The sequence below is a fragment of the Macaca mulatta genome, chromosome 13, assembly GCF_049350105.2.
Source record: "Macaca mulatta isolate MMU2019108-1 chromosome 13, T2T-MMU8v2.0, whole genome shotgun sequence".
In the NCBI taxonomy this organism is placed as follows: domain Eukaryota; kingdom Metazoa; phylum Chordata; class Mammalia; order Primates; family Cercopithecidae; genus Macaca; species Macaca mulatta.
In genome coordinates this window covers 85,429,613-85,447,866 of record NC_133418.1, presented here as the reverse complement: position 1 = coordinate 85,447,866, position 18,254 = coordinate 85,429,613, and the positions used below count along the sequence as shown (strand labels likewise).

General features: G+C 40.4%; 1 protein-coding gene across 2 annotated transcripts in view; it reads left to right on the top strand.

The window, feature by feature from the left end:
* Positions 1–16,736, top strand: part of LOC114671732 (uncharacterized) — a 58,246-nt gene extending 41,510 nt beyond the window's left edge. Inside the window, exon 5 of one of the 2 annotated variants that reach the window (XR_013402839.1) lies at positions 16,479–16,493. Coding sequence is in view for 1 of the 2 variants with exons in the window: in XM_077959692.1 (XP_077815818.1) it covers positions 16,479–16,509 (31 nt within the window). In the remaining variant the exon portion in view is untranslated. Of the gene's footprint in view, positions 1–16,478 lie in introns of both variants that reach the window. The other variant, XM_077959692.1, reaches the window with a different exon arrangement.
* The last annotated feature ends 1,518 nt before the right edge of the window (positions 16,737–18,254 follow it).

Below are 18,254 nucleotides of genomic sequence, written 5' to 3'. Positions count from 1 at the left end.
TCAATCTCCTGACCTTGCGATCCTCTCACCTCAGCCTCCCAAAATGCTGGGATTACAGGCTTGAGCCACTGCGCCCAGCTGTTAAAGATTTTTAAATCAATTTGCTTATTGTTTCTTAGTTTGTCTATTGTTACAAGAAGCTTTCTCTTAGAGATTTATGAAGGAAATATATGTGATCACTTTTGTGATGTGTTCAAATGAAAAGAAAATCTAACTTTCATAAGAAAAATCATACTAGATGCAGGAAAAAATAGATATTCGAAGAACCACATGCCAGATGCAGATAATATGTAATGTATAAAGACTATTTTTATAATGATTTTTTAAATTTAGATTTTTACAATACAGACTTTAAAATTGTATTTCATTTTTAATTTTATACATTTGTAAGGTATAATGTGTTGTTTCAATCCATGAATACATTGCGAAATGATCAAATCAGGCTAATTAACATATCTATCACCTTACTTTTTTTTTCTTTTTTTTTTTTTTTTGAGACAGAGTCTCATTCTGTTGCCCAGGCTGGAGTGCAGTGGTGCAATCTTGGCTCACTGCAAGCTCTGCCTCCCAGGTTCACGCCATTCTCCTGCCTCAGCCTCCAGAGTAGCTGGGACTACAGGCGCCCACCACCACGCCTGGCTAATTTTTGTATTTTTAGTAGAGATGGGATTTCACTTTGTTAGCCAGGATGGTCTCAATCTCCTGACCTTGTGATCCACCCACCTTGGCCTCCCAAAGTGCTGGGATTACAGGTGTGAGCCACCGTGCCCGGCTGACTCACCTTACATTCTTATTATTTCCTTGTAGTGAGAATATCTAAAATTGAAATACAGTCCTTTTTATTGTAACTGAGAGAAACAAGTGCAATGTATATGTGGTAGAATTTAAAAGTCATATGTGTATATTTATATATGCACATCTACGTACAATTGCCTGTGTACATATAATTATCTGCTATATATATCATGCATACGTAATACATATGCTTCTATATACATTGGAATTCCTATCTATTCTATAGAAAGAAAAGTGCTACATTGAAATATAGCCAACATCCAGTTAACTCTGAAAAAAAAATCACATTATTGCTTGGCTTTTTTTGTTGTTACTTCCTGTTGGCCTAGTGGCAATGATTCATTATAATGTAATGTAATTCAGTATCGCATGGTGAATTTAAATGGCTGTATAAGAAATCTGTAACACTGTTCTTGCTTAAAAATGTAAAACTTCTGGCCGGGCATGGTGGGTCACGCCTGTAATCCCAGCACTTTGGGAGGCCGAGGCAGGCAGATCACGAGGTCAGGAGATCGAGACCATCCTGGCTAATGGTGAAACCCCATCTCTACTAAAAATACAAAAAATTAGCTGGGCGTGGTGGCGGGTGCTTGTAGTCCCATCTATTCGGGAGGCTGAAGCACGAGAATGGCGTGAACCTAGGAGGCGGAGCTTGCAGTGAGCTGAGATCCCGTCACTGCACTCTAGCCTGGGGGACAGAGCAAGATTCTGTCTCAAAAAAAAAAAAAAAAAAAAAGTAAGACTTCAATAGAAGGCGGTTCATCAGAGAATTTGGTATCACCAAATAGTAAACGCTTTGATTTCAGTAATACTAAGACCCCGATAGAATTGATCTGTGAATAAATGTGACTGAATTTTACTTCTTAGTAATTATTTTATAACTAATATGTAAAAAAAAAAAACAAAACCTTTTTCATCAGTTCATTGTCTTTCTGAAAGTAGGTTGCTTCTATTATATATACTGAAATATATTTTCCTAAATGTTAGGCTTATTTGATACAAGCACTCATTTTATTTTATTTATTTATTTATTTATTTGAAACAGAGTTTCACTCTTGTTGCCCAGGCTGGAGTGCAGTGGTGTGATCTTGGCTCACTGCAACTTCTGCCTCCTGGGTGCAAGTGATTCTCCTGCCTCAGGCCCCCAAGGAGCTGGGATTACAGGCGTCCGTCATCAGGCCCGGCTAATTTTTTGTATTTTTAGTAGAGATGGGGTTTCACCATGTTGGCCAAGCTAGTCTCGAACTCCTGACCTCAAGTGATCCACCCGCCTTGGCCTCCCAAAGTGCTAGGATTACAGGCGGCAGCCACCACACCTGGCCTGCACTCATTTTAAAGTTGGAAAAACAGAGGCCCCAGTGATTAGCTTTAGGAGGGAAACCAGTAAACAGAAATAAAAACACACAAAAATATATACATATATATACATACACATATATACACACACATACACATATATACACATACCTGTATTATACATATTATATATATTAATTTATTTAATTTTTTTATTCTTTGTTTTTCTGAGACAGGGTCTCACTTTGTTGTCCAGGCTGGTGTGCCATGGTGTGACCATAGCTCAGTGCAGCCAGTGCGCCTTGACCTTCCGAACACAAGCAAACCTGCCTCAGCCTCTCAGGTAGTTGTGACTACTACAGACATGCACCACCACACCTGGCTAATTTTTGTTTTATTTTTTGTACACATGGGGGTCTTGATATGTTGCCTAGGTTGGTCTTGAACTCCTGGCCTCAATTGACTCCCACCTCAGTATCCCAAAGTGCTGAGATTACAGGTGTGAGCCACTGTGCCCAGCCAAAACCAAATATTTTTGAGTTAATAGCCCCCTAATAAGGATGGCAGAATTAGATAAACAAATAGGTTCAATAAAGAAGATCTCGACAAAGTTTTAATCTACTAATTTAATGATAATGGAAATTAGTGGAATTCGAGACTGAAGAAATTTCTGCACTTATAAAAGAACGAATAGAATTTTGGCAGAGAAGCCACTTTGTTTTTGAAACAAGTTAAGAATCAAGGAATAAATTAGGATGACAGCAATTACCTGGTTAGTAACATCCAATATATGTTACTTATCCTTGCTCTGGGTAGGAAATGTGTTTATTTTCCATGAGCACTTCAAGAACCCCATTAACAAATTGAGTGACATCTTTTGACTTAACTTTCATCATCTGAATAGTCGTCCTGGGACAGGTAATATTTTCCATTTGGGGCTACAAACGTTTGCATTAGAAATCAATCTGTTTGTAAAGTTGTATTCAATTTTACATGATCTTGATCTTATTTTGTTTAAATTTGTTGTTTTTTTCAATGACAAGTTGATGCTTCCATAATACATTTAAAAACATAACATACAATCCTGTAGTTCTGACTGAACTTTCATCAGGTTTCAGCACTGTAAACCAAGAAACATCAACAGATGAAGCGTTCTCCTCCCAAAAGGGTTAAAAGTCTCTGGGGTTTCTAAATAGATTGACTTTGGTATATTGTAGACATTCTTTTGCTGTTGCTTGGCTCATTTCCTTCTCGATAAGATTCTATTTTCCTTCCTCTTCCTCTTCTCTCTGTTACTTAATATAGCTCCAAAAGATGGTATAGCCCTCCAAACCACTGCTTTCAGTGAATGTATTTATTATGAGGTAACTGAAGATTCTGGGGGCACATGTGTTTCTTATGTTCCTGTTAGTTTGTTGCTTCCCACTCCACTTCTGATATAATAGAATTCAGCACCAGAATTTTTTTTTTTTTTTGCTACCATTCTGACATTGTAACATCAGCCTTTTCCATTCTCTTTGAACCAAGATTAAGCCACAATTCAGTCTTAAAACAATAAATCATATATTTGCTCCACATTCTTGACCCTTGGCTTAAAAGGAGAAACCTTAGGAGCAAACAAGCCTCTTTTACTCTTTTAAGTATTATCACTGTGGTTTGAATTTGTCCCCTAAAGTTCATGCATTTAAACCTAATCCCCAATGCAACAGTGTTGAGAGGTTGGATCTTTAAGCGGTGATTAGCTTGTGAGGGCTCTGCCCTCATGCAGGGATCAATGCCATCGTCTCCAGAGTGGGTCACTGACTGTGGGAGTGGGTCCTGATAAAATGATGAGTTCAGCCTCCTTCCCCAGTCTCTCTTGCTCTCTCCCTCCCTCACCTTCCTGCCTTCCGCCATGGAATAACACAGCAAGAAGGCTGTTTTCAGATGCTGGCACTTTGCTCTCAGGCTTCCCAGACTCCAGAACTGTGAGAAATAAATTTCTTTTCTTTTTAAATTACCCAGTCTATGGTATTGTTATAGCAACACAAAATGGACTAAGATGGTAACTTTAGCATCTCAAGAGTGTAGTGAAATCAGGACAATTACAATTCCCCCCCCTTTTTTTTTTCTATGACCCATTCCCTCACCTGGCAATGAAGGATCTTTGCTGCTTGAGTGACATATGCAAATGGTTAGCTGAACCCTTGATTCTATATCGCTCCCTCAAAAATCACTTTACACCCTAAGGCCAGGATTTGGCCCTCTTCCTAGGGCCACTGAAGTTTTGGCTAATTCCATTTGTGTTAAAATGCTGGTTAGGAGCTAGAGTGGAGGGTGATTGACTCTGAACCTTGATGAATTTAGAATCTTTTCCAAATATTCCGTCAGGCTTTGCCGACCTTCATTTCCTTTATTTTTCAAATGAAGAAAATGAAGCAGGCAATTAAGGATAAATTTCTTATGTGGGACAACATGGGAAGCCTGTGGCACTTCCAGGATTAGACCAGGAATCCCTCTGCCAGGGAATTCAGTAGAAATCTCTGCCAAGTTATCTCTTTGATGTCTATCTCCACAATTCTTACTTGCTTTGAAAACTACTGCCTCCCACCTTCGTTGTGTTTGTGCTTTTTTCTAACAATTCCTGCCTACTGCCTTCCTGTGTAATTCTTGGTTAAGATAGGGAGGAGAGGATTGTGGCAGGTTCTGGTGTTTTAGTGCCATATGCTCTCTTCTTAAGAATGCTATTAATCATCTGATTACTATCAAATTGATTTAAGTCCTGGTGAAATCAACATCTCCTGAAATTTATTAAATCCATTTGTTGAGCACCTACTGCATGCAATGTAGTACATTAGGTTCTTTTGGGGGAAAATGAAAAAAAAACCCACACAAAACATACGCTCCTGATAGAGTATCTTATACTATAGTTAGGAAACCACATCTACATAAAATGATATTAGAAAACAGCATATGAAAACATATTTCCTTCATCCCATAGTAAGATGAAACTGTTTTTCCTCTTTAGTGGTCTTGCCTTTTCCACAGTATTCCCATTATAGCCAAAGCCTCTTTTTTTTTTTTTTTTTTTTTTTTGAGACAAAGTGCCACTCTCTCAATCTCAGCTCACTGCAACCTCCACCTCCCAAGTTCAAATGGTTCTCCTGCTTCAGCCTCCCAAGTAGCTGAGACTACAGGCGCCTGCCACCATGCCTGGCTAATTTTTTTTTTTTTTTTTTTTTTTTGTATTTTTAGTGGAGACGAGGTTTCACCCTGTTGGCCAGGCTGGTCTTGAACTCCCAACCTCAAGTGATCCACTTGCCTCGGCCTCCCAAAGTGCTGGGATTACAGGCGTGAGCCACCGCACCCAGCCAAAGCCACTCTTCATATGACCCCTTAGAATGAGATATATTTTGCTCGCAAAGTGGGATCAAACCAGAATCTGTTTGTTCCACATTTTCTTGGCATGCTTTGCATTTCATTTAGCAATTTCTTTGAGTTTCTCTTATATGTTACATTTCTTCTTGACATGGAAACTAGATTTTCAATGGTATACATTACTGGCCATTTTGAGCCAGACTTGACTATGTGGTTGTTTGGATTCCCACTGACAAGTATCATGGCGGACACTCCGGCACACCATTTCTCTAGCTGCTTCCATGTGAGGGCCTCCGGGCAGCCAGAGATTATTTTCTCCTCCCTTGCCTGCATCTGTCTATTCCTCCCCATTGGATGGGGCCAGCTTGGATGACAACATTCCATTGGACTGTAGCACAGTGCATGATCTAGCAGTTCAACTGGGATTCTGCCTTTTGGGAAGTGCTTCCTTTCAGAGACTAGAGAGGTAAGAGAAACTAGTCCTGCCTGGTAGGAGACCTGGCCCATTCTTCCCCGAATCCCCTTTGCCTGTTTTTGATACTTTGGTTCTGCTCTTTACTGGGTGAAGGAAGATAGCAGTGTTGGCTGCTTTAGTCGGGCTTCCCTAGTATGGGACCATTTGGGGCAGCAGCTCAGACGGTGCAGCTCAGACGGTGGGGGCCAACCCCTCACCACCAAGCATTTTGCTGCTTCTCTCTGGCTGATGTGTTTCTCTTTTAATGTGTACTGTAAAAGAAAAGAAGAGGAAGAAAGAGAGAGGAAGGGAGATGAGGGAGAGTGGGAAGAAGAAAAAAATATTAATTTTTGTTCTTATATGAAATTGACATCTTACTTGCTTTGTGTCTCCTCTTACCCAAGTTGGCTGCAGTAGTGCCCTCTCTGACCCAGTAGGCTAGAGACCCTGAGATTCTGCATTTCTCTCTCCCTCTGTTTTTTTTTTTTTTTTGAGATAGAGTCTCACTTTGTTGCCCAGGCTGGAGTGCAGTGGCGCAGTCTCGGCTCACTGCAATCTCTGCCTCCTGGGTTCAAGTGATTCTCCTGCCTCAGCCTCCTGAGTAGCTGAGATTACAGGCATGTGCCACCATGCCTGGCTAATTTTTGTATTTTTAGTAGAGATGGGGTTTCACCATATTGACCAGGCTGGTCTCGATCTCCTGACTTCAAGTGATCCACCTGCCTCGGCCTCCCAAAGTTCTGGGATTACAGGAGTAAGCCACCGTGCCCGGCCCTTCATCCTATTTTGATGTCAGAGACCACATATGGATATGGCACTGGATGATTTATTTACCAACTTGCGCCTTTAATTTTGCCTCTGAAACTATTATTTATTAGCAAATACATTAACATAACATTTTTCATTTGGAGGCGTACTAAACTGTTGACCTCTTTTGTAAAAATTCTAAGGGAGCTTGAAAAGGAAAAACCTAGAAATTTATAAATACTGAATAGAGTGTCCATCCTTCTTAACCTTGTTTCCCAGTAGCTCTTTCATCCTGTCACAAATTGGTTCAGCAACAGAGGAGTTAATATGCATAAGCACTTTTCTTTGTAACAGGGAGACATTCCATCTGAGTACTTTAAGGATGTGCTGGAAAGGGAGTGGGGAAGTTACACTGCAGATATGATCTTCCCCAGATGCAAACAAGTTTCTTTACTAGTAGAACTGGAAATTATGTGCCACTTGCTGATTTTTTACTTCTAAACTTTTGTTAGACTATTAAATTTGGTGAATAATACCATGGATTATTATTATAAAGATTAGCACATCTATTTACAATAGAATATTTCAAACAGACAGAAAAGCATACAAAATAATATGACAAAAAAATCATCTATCTACAATCCAGCTCAGTCATGTAATAAAATGTTGCCATATTTGCTTCAGATCTCTCTTTTTCCCTCCCTCCCCCTTTCTCCCTCTTCCTCCCTTCCTTTTTTTCCCCTTTCCTCTCTTTCTTCCAAGTTAAAATCTTTTTTTCCTCACCAAGTCACCAGTAGTGCTGACAAAGTTAAAATCTTATAGATGTAGTTAAAACCCCCGAAACCAATCTCTCTCATTCCTCTCTTGTCATCTGCAGAGGCGACAACTACCTGAATTTAGAGTTTTAATTCCTGTGTGTATTTTTATATTGTTTTAAATTTTTTTAAATAAGAGCTGGAGTCTTCCTGTGTTGCCCAGGGTGAAGGGCAGTGGCTTTTCACAGGTGCAATCCACTACTGATCAGCACAGAAGGTTTGACCTGCTCTGCTTCCTACACAGGTAGGTTCAACTTTCCTTAGGCAACCTGGTAGCCCTCACTCCTGGGAGGTCACTATATGATGCCCAGAACTACTAGGCTCAACAATCCTCCCACCTCAGCCTCCTAAATAGCTGGGTCTATAGGCACACACCACCACACCCAGCTATTTTTTTGTATTTATACTATATATGTATCCATACACAAGGCATAAAGTTGATTTGCAAGTTTTTAATCATTAAATGATATATTATGTGCTTTCTTCTTAATCTCTCACTCAACATGTATTAATACTCATCTTTTTTTTTCCCCCCAAACAGTCTCACTCTGTTCACCAGGCTGGAGTGCAGTGGTGTGATCATGACTCACTGAAGCCTTGACCTCCTGGGCTCAAGCAATCTTCCTGCCTCAGCCCTGCAAGTAGCTGGGACTACAGGCACATGCCACCATGCCCGGCTAATGTTTGTATTTTTTTGTAGAGACAGTTTCACATGTTGCCCAGGCTGGTCGTGAACTCCTCAGCTGAAGTGAGCCACCTGTCTCAGCCTCCCAAAGTACTGGGATTTCAGGTGTGAGCCACCATGCTTGGCCCTTAATACACATCTTTTTTTGTTTTTGAGATAGAGTCTCGCTCTGTCTCTAGGAGTGCAGTGGCACAATCTTGGCTCACTGTAGCCTCTGCCTCCCAGGTTCAAGTGATTCTCCTGCCTCAGCCTCCCGAGTAGCTGGGATTACAGGCACCTGTTACCACATTCCGCTAATTTTTGTATTTTTAGTAAAGATGGGTTTCACCCTGTTGGCCAGGCTGGTCTTGAACTCCTGGTCTCAAGTGAACACTGGCCTCCCAAAGTGCTGGGATTACAGGCATGGGCCACCGCGTCAGGCCAATACACATCTTCTAGTTCATCTAAAGTGCTAGATAGTATTTCATTGTATAAAAAGACCACAATTTATTCATGCTTTTGTTGATAGATCTTTAAATTGTTTCCATTATTTTTCCCTTACAAACAATGCAAGATAAATGTTTTTGTACGTATCTCCTTGTGAGAGTTATATGCCTAGGTGTGGCATCCCTGGGTTCCATCACAAGTCTTTGGAAATAATTTTTATGTGGATAGTACAACAATCTGACTAGTTAAAAGAAAAAAATTAAGTCAACATAAGTGCTGGAAGACAGAGAAATTCAGAAGTAGAATGTAAAATAGTAATGGAATAGTAGGTAAATTAGATATATAATCCTATGCCTTTTTAAAAAGGTAATTCATCTTTTGGCTGGGCGTGGTGGCTCATGTCTGTAATCCCAGCACTTTGGGAGGCTGAGACAGGAGGATCACTTGAGCTCAAGAATTTGAGACCAGCCAGTCCAACATGGTGAAACCCGGTCTCTACTAAAAATACAAAAATTAGCTGGGTGTGGTGGCGCACACCTGTAATCCCAGCTACTTAGGAGGCTAAGGCAGGAGAATCATGTGAACCTGGGAGGTGGAGGTTGTGGTAAGCTGAGATAGTGCCATTGCACTCCAGCCTCGGCAACAGAGCAAGACTCTGTCTCAAAAAAAAAAAAAAAAAAAAAAAAAAAAAGGAAAACATTAATGAAAAGGTAATTCATCTTTTGGAAAAAAAAGGTAGAGTGAACATACTGAATATCACAGATTTTCATCTACATTTAAGATGCTACCTTTAGACCGGGTGAGGTGGCTCACACCTGTAATCCCAGCACTTTGGGAGGCCAAGGTGGGTGGATCACCTGAGGTCAGGAATTCGAGATGAGCCTGACCAATATGGTGAAACCCTATCTCTACTAAAAATACAAAACTTAGCCGGGCATGGTGGCGTGCACCTGTAGTCCCAGCTACTTGGGAGGCTGAGACAGGAGAATTGCTTGAACCCAGGAGGTGAAGGTTGCAGTCAGCTGAGATTGCGTCACTGCACTCCAGCCTGGGCAAGAGAGTGAAATTCTGCCTCAAAAAAAAAAAAAAAAAGAAAAAAGAAAAAAAAAAAAGATGCTACCTTTAGTGTCACTGCTTCTGTGAAGCCTTCTGAAGATTGCTTTTTTTCCAATTACTTTCTCCTTTCGACCTCCATTCTCCCTACCTCTGTTATATGATATTGTGCATTTTATTTGCTATGGTTTGTTTATATCTCTCTCTCAGCAGGCTGAATGTGTTTTGAAGGTGGAGTTCATGTCTTATTTGTATCCCCAGGGTGTGGTGCACAGTTGGTGGTTAAGTCTGAGGAATGAATGAGTGGCCCAAATCATCGAGGATCTTTCAGAGCTGGCAGTGGGTTTCTTTTTTTCTTTTCGAGACGGAGTCTCACTCTGTCACCCAGGCTAGAGTGCAGTGGCGCAGTCTCAGCTCACTGCAACCTCTGCCTCCTGGGTTCAAGTGATTCTTCTGCCTCGGCCTCCTGAGTAACTGGGATTACAGGCATGTACCACCACGCCTGGCTAATTTTTTTATTTTTAGTAGAGATGGGGTTTCACCATGCTGACCAGGATTTCACTTGAAATCCTGACCTCAAGTGAACCACCCGCCTCAGCCTCCCAAATTGCTGGGATTACAGGCGTGAGCCACCGTACCCACTGGCAGTGGGTTTCTGATGATAGGATAGTTTAATGAAAGTTAGCTTATAGTATGAAAAAGCTTTTATCCTTTGTCTTCAACTGCACCTATGAAAAGGAAGTTTCATATAAAAGCTGATCTAAATGGCTAATAGAGCAGAGAAATCACTTAAAATTCATAGATATTTGCTGTGCGTGATTAAGATGTATCAGTTTACAGTTAATTTTAGGAAAACTTAAATTTTATAAATTGCCAAGAAATCACCTGTGAAAAACTAATTTTTACTTAGGGGGTTAATTTTTTATTAACTGTTAGGATGTTTAAGTTTTGCTAGTTTTATCATCTGGGACACTGGAATTTTGTCTTATTGGTGTTGCCGATTAAACAAAATAATTCTTCAAAAGTGCTTAGCACAATGTTAGGTAAATAGTAAATACTAAGTAAACATTGGCTTTGCTATTATTAGGTGGTCCCATACTACGATCCAGTTTATATCACGTGCTTCTTGGTATATATTTGAGGAGGCTCCCATCTATATGTTTGGACTTGGGCATTAGTAAAGCTGCCAGCTCAGGTGAAGAAAGTCATCTAAAAATTAAAGTTAAGCACATGATGGAATATTCTTGAATATGTTGTGAGTTAGGTGTAAAAAAATATAGGGGGATTATATTGTTGACTATAAAAAAGCCATTAGACTATTTTAAGAATGCTCTCTTCTGTCATTAGGGCTTGCTTATGAATAATATATCACATGCATGAAAGGAGGTGGTGGCTAGTTTCATTTCCCTAAAACATGGTTCAATGGTAATTTGGAGGCCGCTGTGGTTTACCAAAGCAGAAACCCAGTGAGGTCTACTATAACTAGTATATGTTTACAGTTTGACTCATGGTGCCTGTCATACTTTAATCATAGGGGAACAAGTAATATTACTTAGACTTCACTGTTTAATCTTCCATTCATTTGTTTTCCAAGTTTGTTTCAGTCAGTGGGCAGGTTCCCTTTTGATTGCAACATGCAGTCCCTATTTCTGCAATTTATCTTCATTTGCCATTTTGAGAGGGCTATGAAAATCTTATGATAAGCTCCTTGTTCTCCAAATCTATGCATGTAAGTCTCATCGAGTTGGATTCATTCTAAAGATATTTTGAAATCACATCGGCACTTTCAGATCAGCAAGTTATTCCTTAATAAATTACTGTCTTAATGTTAGATGCCATTTTAAAAACATGAAAGAGAGCAGTTTCTAAATATGTGTTACTACTTCCAGGGAATCGTAAACTGGAGTGTTTAATTAAATGAAGGCCCTAAATTTTTATTATGCTGTCACTGGATATTTGAATAACTAGCTGTAAATGAGTTCTAGTTGTACAAAAGTGATTTTCTAAATCCAATTGTCCCTATTCAAAATATAGTTCTAGTTCCTGGGTGAAACTGAAAATGAAATGGCTATGTCTTTATAACTAAAACAAATTAGAAGGTTGCAGCAATAAAATGAACCCACAGAGGGGGAAACAAACAACTTTGAATCAGGTTTTTTTTTCCTCCCCTGAACTGATTGGGTAATTTACTCAACTAATTTTGTCTAGTCATTAGAAAGTTAATACTCCATTCTATAATTTCCTTCCATTCAAGTGAGCAATATTGGTGCATATAATTTGGATTAAGAACTTTCCTCTACTCTTACAAATATTTGCATATATGCCTTGAATATGCTTCCTCATTTAGGCCACAGAAATTTATTCAAAGACAAACCAATCAAAGATAATAACATTACCATTTATTAAGCATCTCCTTCATGACAAGACTTTTTCCCATGTTGAGGTATAATTGACAATTGAAAATTGTACATATTAAAGTGTACAACATGATGATTTGATATGCATATATATGCATATATACCCATATACATATGCATATATATGCATAGATATGGATATGGATGATTCGATACGCATATATATGCATATGGATATGGATAAATATGCATATATATGCGTATCAAATCATCATGTTGTACACTTTAAATATGTACAAATTTCAATTATGCATATATATGCATATGGATATATTCATATATATGGATTATCCATATCAAATCATATATATAATATGCACATATATCATATACATATCCATCACCTCACATAGTTACCATTTTCTTTTGTTCTCTCTCTCTTCCTCCCTTTCTTTCTCTTCTTTTTTTTTTTTTTTTTTGGTGGTGAGAACACTTAATATCCACCCTCTTAGCAAATTTCAAGTATACAATAATACAATATAGTGTTGCTAATTGTAGTCACATTGTTGTAGAATAGATCTCCAGAATTTATTCATTTGGATAACTAAAACTCTGTAACCCTTTTCCAATATCTCCCCCATTCCCCTATCCCTCCAGCTCATGGCGACCAACATTCCACTCTCTGCTGTTCTAAGTTTGACTACTTTAGTTTTCACACATAAGTGAGATCAACACAGTATTTGTTTTTCTGTGTCTGGCTTAGTTTACTTAGCTTAATATTCTTTAGGTTCATTCATGTTGCAAATGACAGGATTTCCTTTTGTTTTGAAGGTTGAATAATATTCTGTTGTATATGTATACCATATTTTCTTCATCCATTCATCTGTTGATGGACACTTAAGTTGTTTTTATATCTTGGCTATTATGAATAATGCTGCAATGAACATGAGAGTAGAGATATCTCTTAGAAATCCTGATTTTCCTTTATTTTTTTTTTTCCAGACAATCTTGTCACCAAGGCTGGAATGCAGTGGCATGATCTCGGCTTACTGCAACCTCCGCCTCTTGGGTTCAAGTGATTCTCCCGCCTCAACGTCTGGAGTAACTGGGATTATAGGCATACGCTACCATGCCTGGCTAATTTTTGTATTTTTAATAGAGATGGGGTTTCATCACGTTGGCCAGGCTGGTCTCGAACTCCTGACCTCAGGTGATCCTCCTCCTTGGCCTCCCAAAGTGCTGGGATTACAGGTGTGAGCCACCGCCTGGCCTATTTGATCATCTTTTACAGCTTAGGGAATTAAGGTTTAGATGTGGCACAGGACAGAAACAGACTTTGAAAACAGGTCTGTTTGACTTCAAAACTTGTGCTCCTTGCCAGGCGCGGTGGCTCATGCCTGTAATCCCAGCACTTTGCGAGGCCAAGGCAGGAGGATCACTTGAGCTCAGGAGTTTGAGACCAGCCTGGCCAACATGGCGAAACCCTGTCTCTACTTAAAATGCAAATATTAGCCGGGCATGGTGGTGTGCTCCTGTAATCCAGCTACTTGGGAAGCTGAGGCATGAGAATCACCTGAACCTTGGAGGTAGAGGTTGCAGTGAGCTGAGATTGTGCCACTGCACTCCAGCCCGGGTGACAGAGTGACAGTCCATCTCAAAAACAAAACAAAAACAGCAACAACAAGAAAACCCCCACAGAACCCACAAAACAAAACCAAAATACCTGTGCTCCTTACTGTGCTCTCCTGCCTCTCAGTGCGAGATAAACAGAGTGGGTAAAATAACCTACGATGTTGTCATCGACAAGGCCTGTTGCTACCGTGTGATGCCTGCTCCCTAGATGACTTCCTTGAGGGGTGAAGCGAGAGGAAATCTGGCACCAAGCTGGTTGAGGGGCAGAGCAAGAATGTCTGGGCTTCCCCCACCCAGCTGGGAATGGGAGTGATGCTCATCATCGAAGGCTCAACTGCAGCCAGGAGACTCCTCCAGTGATGATGAGAGTGTACAAATGAAGTACAGGAGCGGGGGAGCCTTCACACACCTCCAGCCCTTCCTGCTTCTTGAAATACTCATATCCTCTGGCAGAAATGAGCTACAGAAATCCGTGTCCACTTACTCACAGCCTGAAAGAAACCCACACAGTGGACCTTCCTGGCTGTTGCATGGTAATTAGAGCTACTATTGAGTTTCTGTTGTGCATTTTCTCAATTAGGCACAATTACCACATGTAAGAAATGAGGAAATTAAGACTCAGAGGAATTAGGTGAATTGCCCAAGGTTATTACATAGTTTATGACTGGCCAACCAGGGTTTAGACATTGGTCTATATCCTAATCCAAGACCCATGTTCCTCTCACTACTCAGGTTTGTTTCTTTCGCATGGGGATATTACAAATCATTATTTCTCCTGATTGTATTTTTATTGCTGCTATATGACCATCTCGTTTCTTGTCACTGACTTTATCCAAAAGCAAGAAGATGGTATGGAATTTTGGGGGAAGCAGTTGAAATGAAGTGTTGGAATTTCAGAGCCTGCATTACTGGATTATGTGTGGATTGTTATTTCTCTGTACTGTCTCTTTCTTCCTCCTGCTACCTCATATAGGCACTTGATATCTGATTATTACAGTCTTTTTAGGGGTTCTTGAACATACTCACTTGTAGAAAAGTGCTGGTTAAAATTGTAACAGGCAGACATTTGGGTTCTCGTAGCCTTGCAATAAATGGAAGGAAGTAACTTTTGGGCTTATGAAAATGTGTACTGCAAGGTTTTCTTTCTTTTTCTTTCTTTCTTTCTTTTTTTTTTTTTTTTTTGAGACAGGGTCTCGCTCTGTCACCAGGCTGGAGTATAGAACAATCATAGCTCACTGCAAGGATCCTCCTGCTTCAGCCTCCCAAGTAGCTAGGACTACAGGCATAGCCACCATGCCTGGCTAACTTTTCTTATTTTTTATTTTATGTAGAGACAGTATCTTGCTGTGTTGCCCAGGCTGGTCTCAAACTCCTGGCTTCAAGGGATCCCCGCACCTTGGTCTTCCAAAATTCTGGGATTATAGGCACGACCCACCATGCCCAGTGGTTTTCTTAAAGTTCTCTGCGAGGTATAGATAGTTTCACAAGTAAGATGATTAGTCAGTACAGTAGCAACATTAGGTCATTGGTTTTGCCATTTCTAGCTTGTAGCAAATTATCCATTTTTATATGACAAAGCCTATGGGGCAATTAGAGGACTTGAACTGTCTCTCTTCAGTGCCATAAAGAAGGGACTGAAGCTTCATAAATCTAGTCCTTCACTCCCCAGCTCTGATCCTCTCCTTTCTGTAAGTAACGATCATGTTGCCTTCAGTAGGTGTTTGTCAAGCCCGTGTTTTGTTGCGTTTTGTTTTAGAGACAGGATCTCACTTTGTTGCCCAGGCTAGACTCAAACTCCTGGGCTCACTTTGTCCTCCCGCCTCAGCCTCCCTGAGCAGCTGGCACTAGAAGCACTGCCATGGAGACCAATTTGTCAAGCCTTTTAATACCATCTCATCACTGCAATGATCAACACATGTGCTCTAAAAATCTTTTACATGGCAGTATAAAGGGCTTGAGCCATGTCCGTATTAAAACACAGGTGGTATCCTCATCCTTTAATCTTGAAATGTTGAAAGAGTTGATTAGCTGTCCTCGCTAGCTATCTCTAGGAAGGATAGCTAATAACTGTCTTGCTTTTGCTTTTGTGTGTGTGTGTGTGTATGTGTATGTGTATATATATGTGTATGTGTATATATGTGTGTACATATGTATATATATGCATGTATATATATACAAAAGCAAAAGCAAGACAGTATTTGAAATTTGAAAACACTGATTCTCATAACCAGTCTATCTCAGGATTAAATTACATAACCACCAATCTCTGCCAACCCACTCTTCAGTAACCACCCCACCTCCAATTTCCTGTAAATAGCAAACACTCTGTAGTATTTCATCTACAGGGAGCACTGTTGAGTAGCTGGACTAGTAACTGTATTTGCTTATTTTTTTACTTGAGAAGACTTTTTGTTTGTTTGTTTTGAGATTGGTGTGTGTTGGGGGGGGTCTCACTACATTGCCCAGGCTGGATTTGAACCTCTGGGCTCAAACCTCCTGCCTCAGCCTCTTGAGTAACTGGGACTACAGACATGTCGCCATGCCTGGCTACGTCAGAAGTTTTACAATTTTTATGCTTTAAAAGCAGAAAAAGAAAAAAAATCTAGAACTTGTCTCTGTCATAACGTCATCCATAAAAAGTGATTTTAAGATGAAGACTTCTCCTAGAGAGATACAAGCTGGTGGATCTAGCATTCAGCTCTCACTTTCATTCAATATAGTTGTCATTTTAGACCCAAGCTTTCCCTAGAGATAGTGATTCCACCAGGGGAAGCAATATGCAAAGTTATTGCAAGAAAGTTTTTTGTGAAATTGTGACTGCTGCCAGAGATGTCATATGTTTTAGTTAACTTTCTTCCCAGGAACCAAGAAAATTTCCCAAGCCCCAGATAAATACAGCTGGAATGCTATTCAGAAGTCAGTAGCATGGGGCTGAAGAGAGAGACCGAAGTTTACACACTCCATTTGTTTCTGCTTGAGATAAAGCCTCTGTTCTATTTTGCTTAAGGTAAAAATCCAATTCACTTTGAAAGTTGTAAAGCCTTATGCCATTGGAAAAAAATGATTAAGATTTCTGTCACTACAATTACAACTTATACCATAATAAATTTACCTAAGGACGTGATGGCCTCTACTGGATTCCTTCCAGAGTTCTCCAAGGAATAAAAGCATGCAACTGACAATCTACAGGACATTCTGGTTCTGCCTGGTCCTTCTCATTCCATCAGCATTGGAAACTATCTACCCCCATGCCATTGATTAGCAACTCTGCATGTATGCAGTGCAGCAGTAATTAATGTTCCCCATGTTGACCCTCAGGAACTACAATACCATGAAGTGCCCTTCAGAATTATCAAGGAGAAATTAAATTATGCTCAATACAGTTTTAGAGCAATTTCTCTTGTGATTTAAAGCACCTCTACAGGGAGGGGCTGGAGCTGGCTCCTGCTGGCTTGTGCAAGCCAATTGTTAAATGGCAAGGAATTTTGCAAGCTAAATGTTAAACCTTTGAAATTGGGCCATGGTGGGAGTAGTTGCATCACAGAAATTGGTGTCTGCTAAAAATAAGGGCTCCTTCCCTCCAACAAACTGGTTTATCAGCACTATTGTCTATATCTTTGAAACTGCATCATTCAATTAATACCTGTTAGTTAGAATAGCACATCGCACTCTTGCTGGTCAGTCATTCACTGATGAGTCTTGCTCGGTTGAAAAGCCAGTTAATACCTGGATTAGTTTCCTGTGGCTACTGTAACAAATCACCACAAACTTGGTAATGAAAAGCAAACTAAACATATTCTTGCCTAGTCCTGGAGGCCAGAAGTCTAAATCACTGGGCTGAAATCCAGGTGTTGACAAGGATGGGCTTCCTCCAGAGCATCTAGGAGAGAAGCTGCTCATTGCCTTTTCCAGCTTTTGGTAGCTGCTGGCATTTCTTGGCTTGTGACTTTGTCCCTAGCATCTTCAAGGCAAGCATCTTCAAATGTCTTCTTCTCTATCTTTGCTATTTTCACCTTGCCTTTTCGTGTGTGTGTGTGTGTGTGTGTGTGTGTGTGTGTGTGTGTGTGTGTGATGAAATCTTCCTCTGTCTTATGAGGTCACTCGTGATTGCATTTTTTGGGGTCCCTCACCAGACAATCTCCCCATTTTAAGAGTCTTTACTTACTCTTATCTACAAAGACCTCCCCCACTTTTTTTTTCCAATAAAGGTAACTTTTACAGGTTCCAGGAAAGTAACTTGGTATCTTTGGGAGGGCCATTTTCAGCCTACCACAATACTCACCTTAGTAGCCCCCTGTGTATACAGATACCCTGCACCGTGTAACCTCTTTAACAAACTAGTCCTTTTTTTTTTTTGAGATGGAGTCTCACTCTGTTGCCCAGGCTGGAGTGCGGTGGCGGGACCTCAGATCACCACAACCTCTGCCTCCTGGGTTCAAACAATTCTCCTGCCTCAGCCTCCCGAGTAGCTGGGACTACAGGCGCGTGCCACTACACCCCGTTCATTTTTTGTATTTTTAGTAGAGACGGGGTTTCGCTGTGTTAGCCAGGACAGTCTTGATCTTCTGACCTCATGATCCACCCACCTCAGCCTCCCAAAGTGCTGGGATTACAGGCGTGAGCCACCGCGCCCGGCC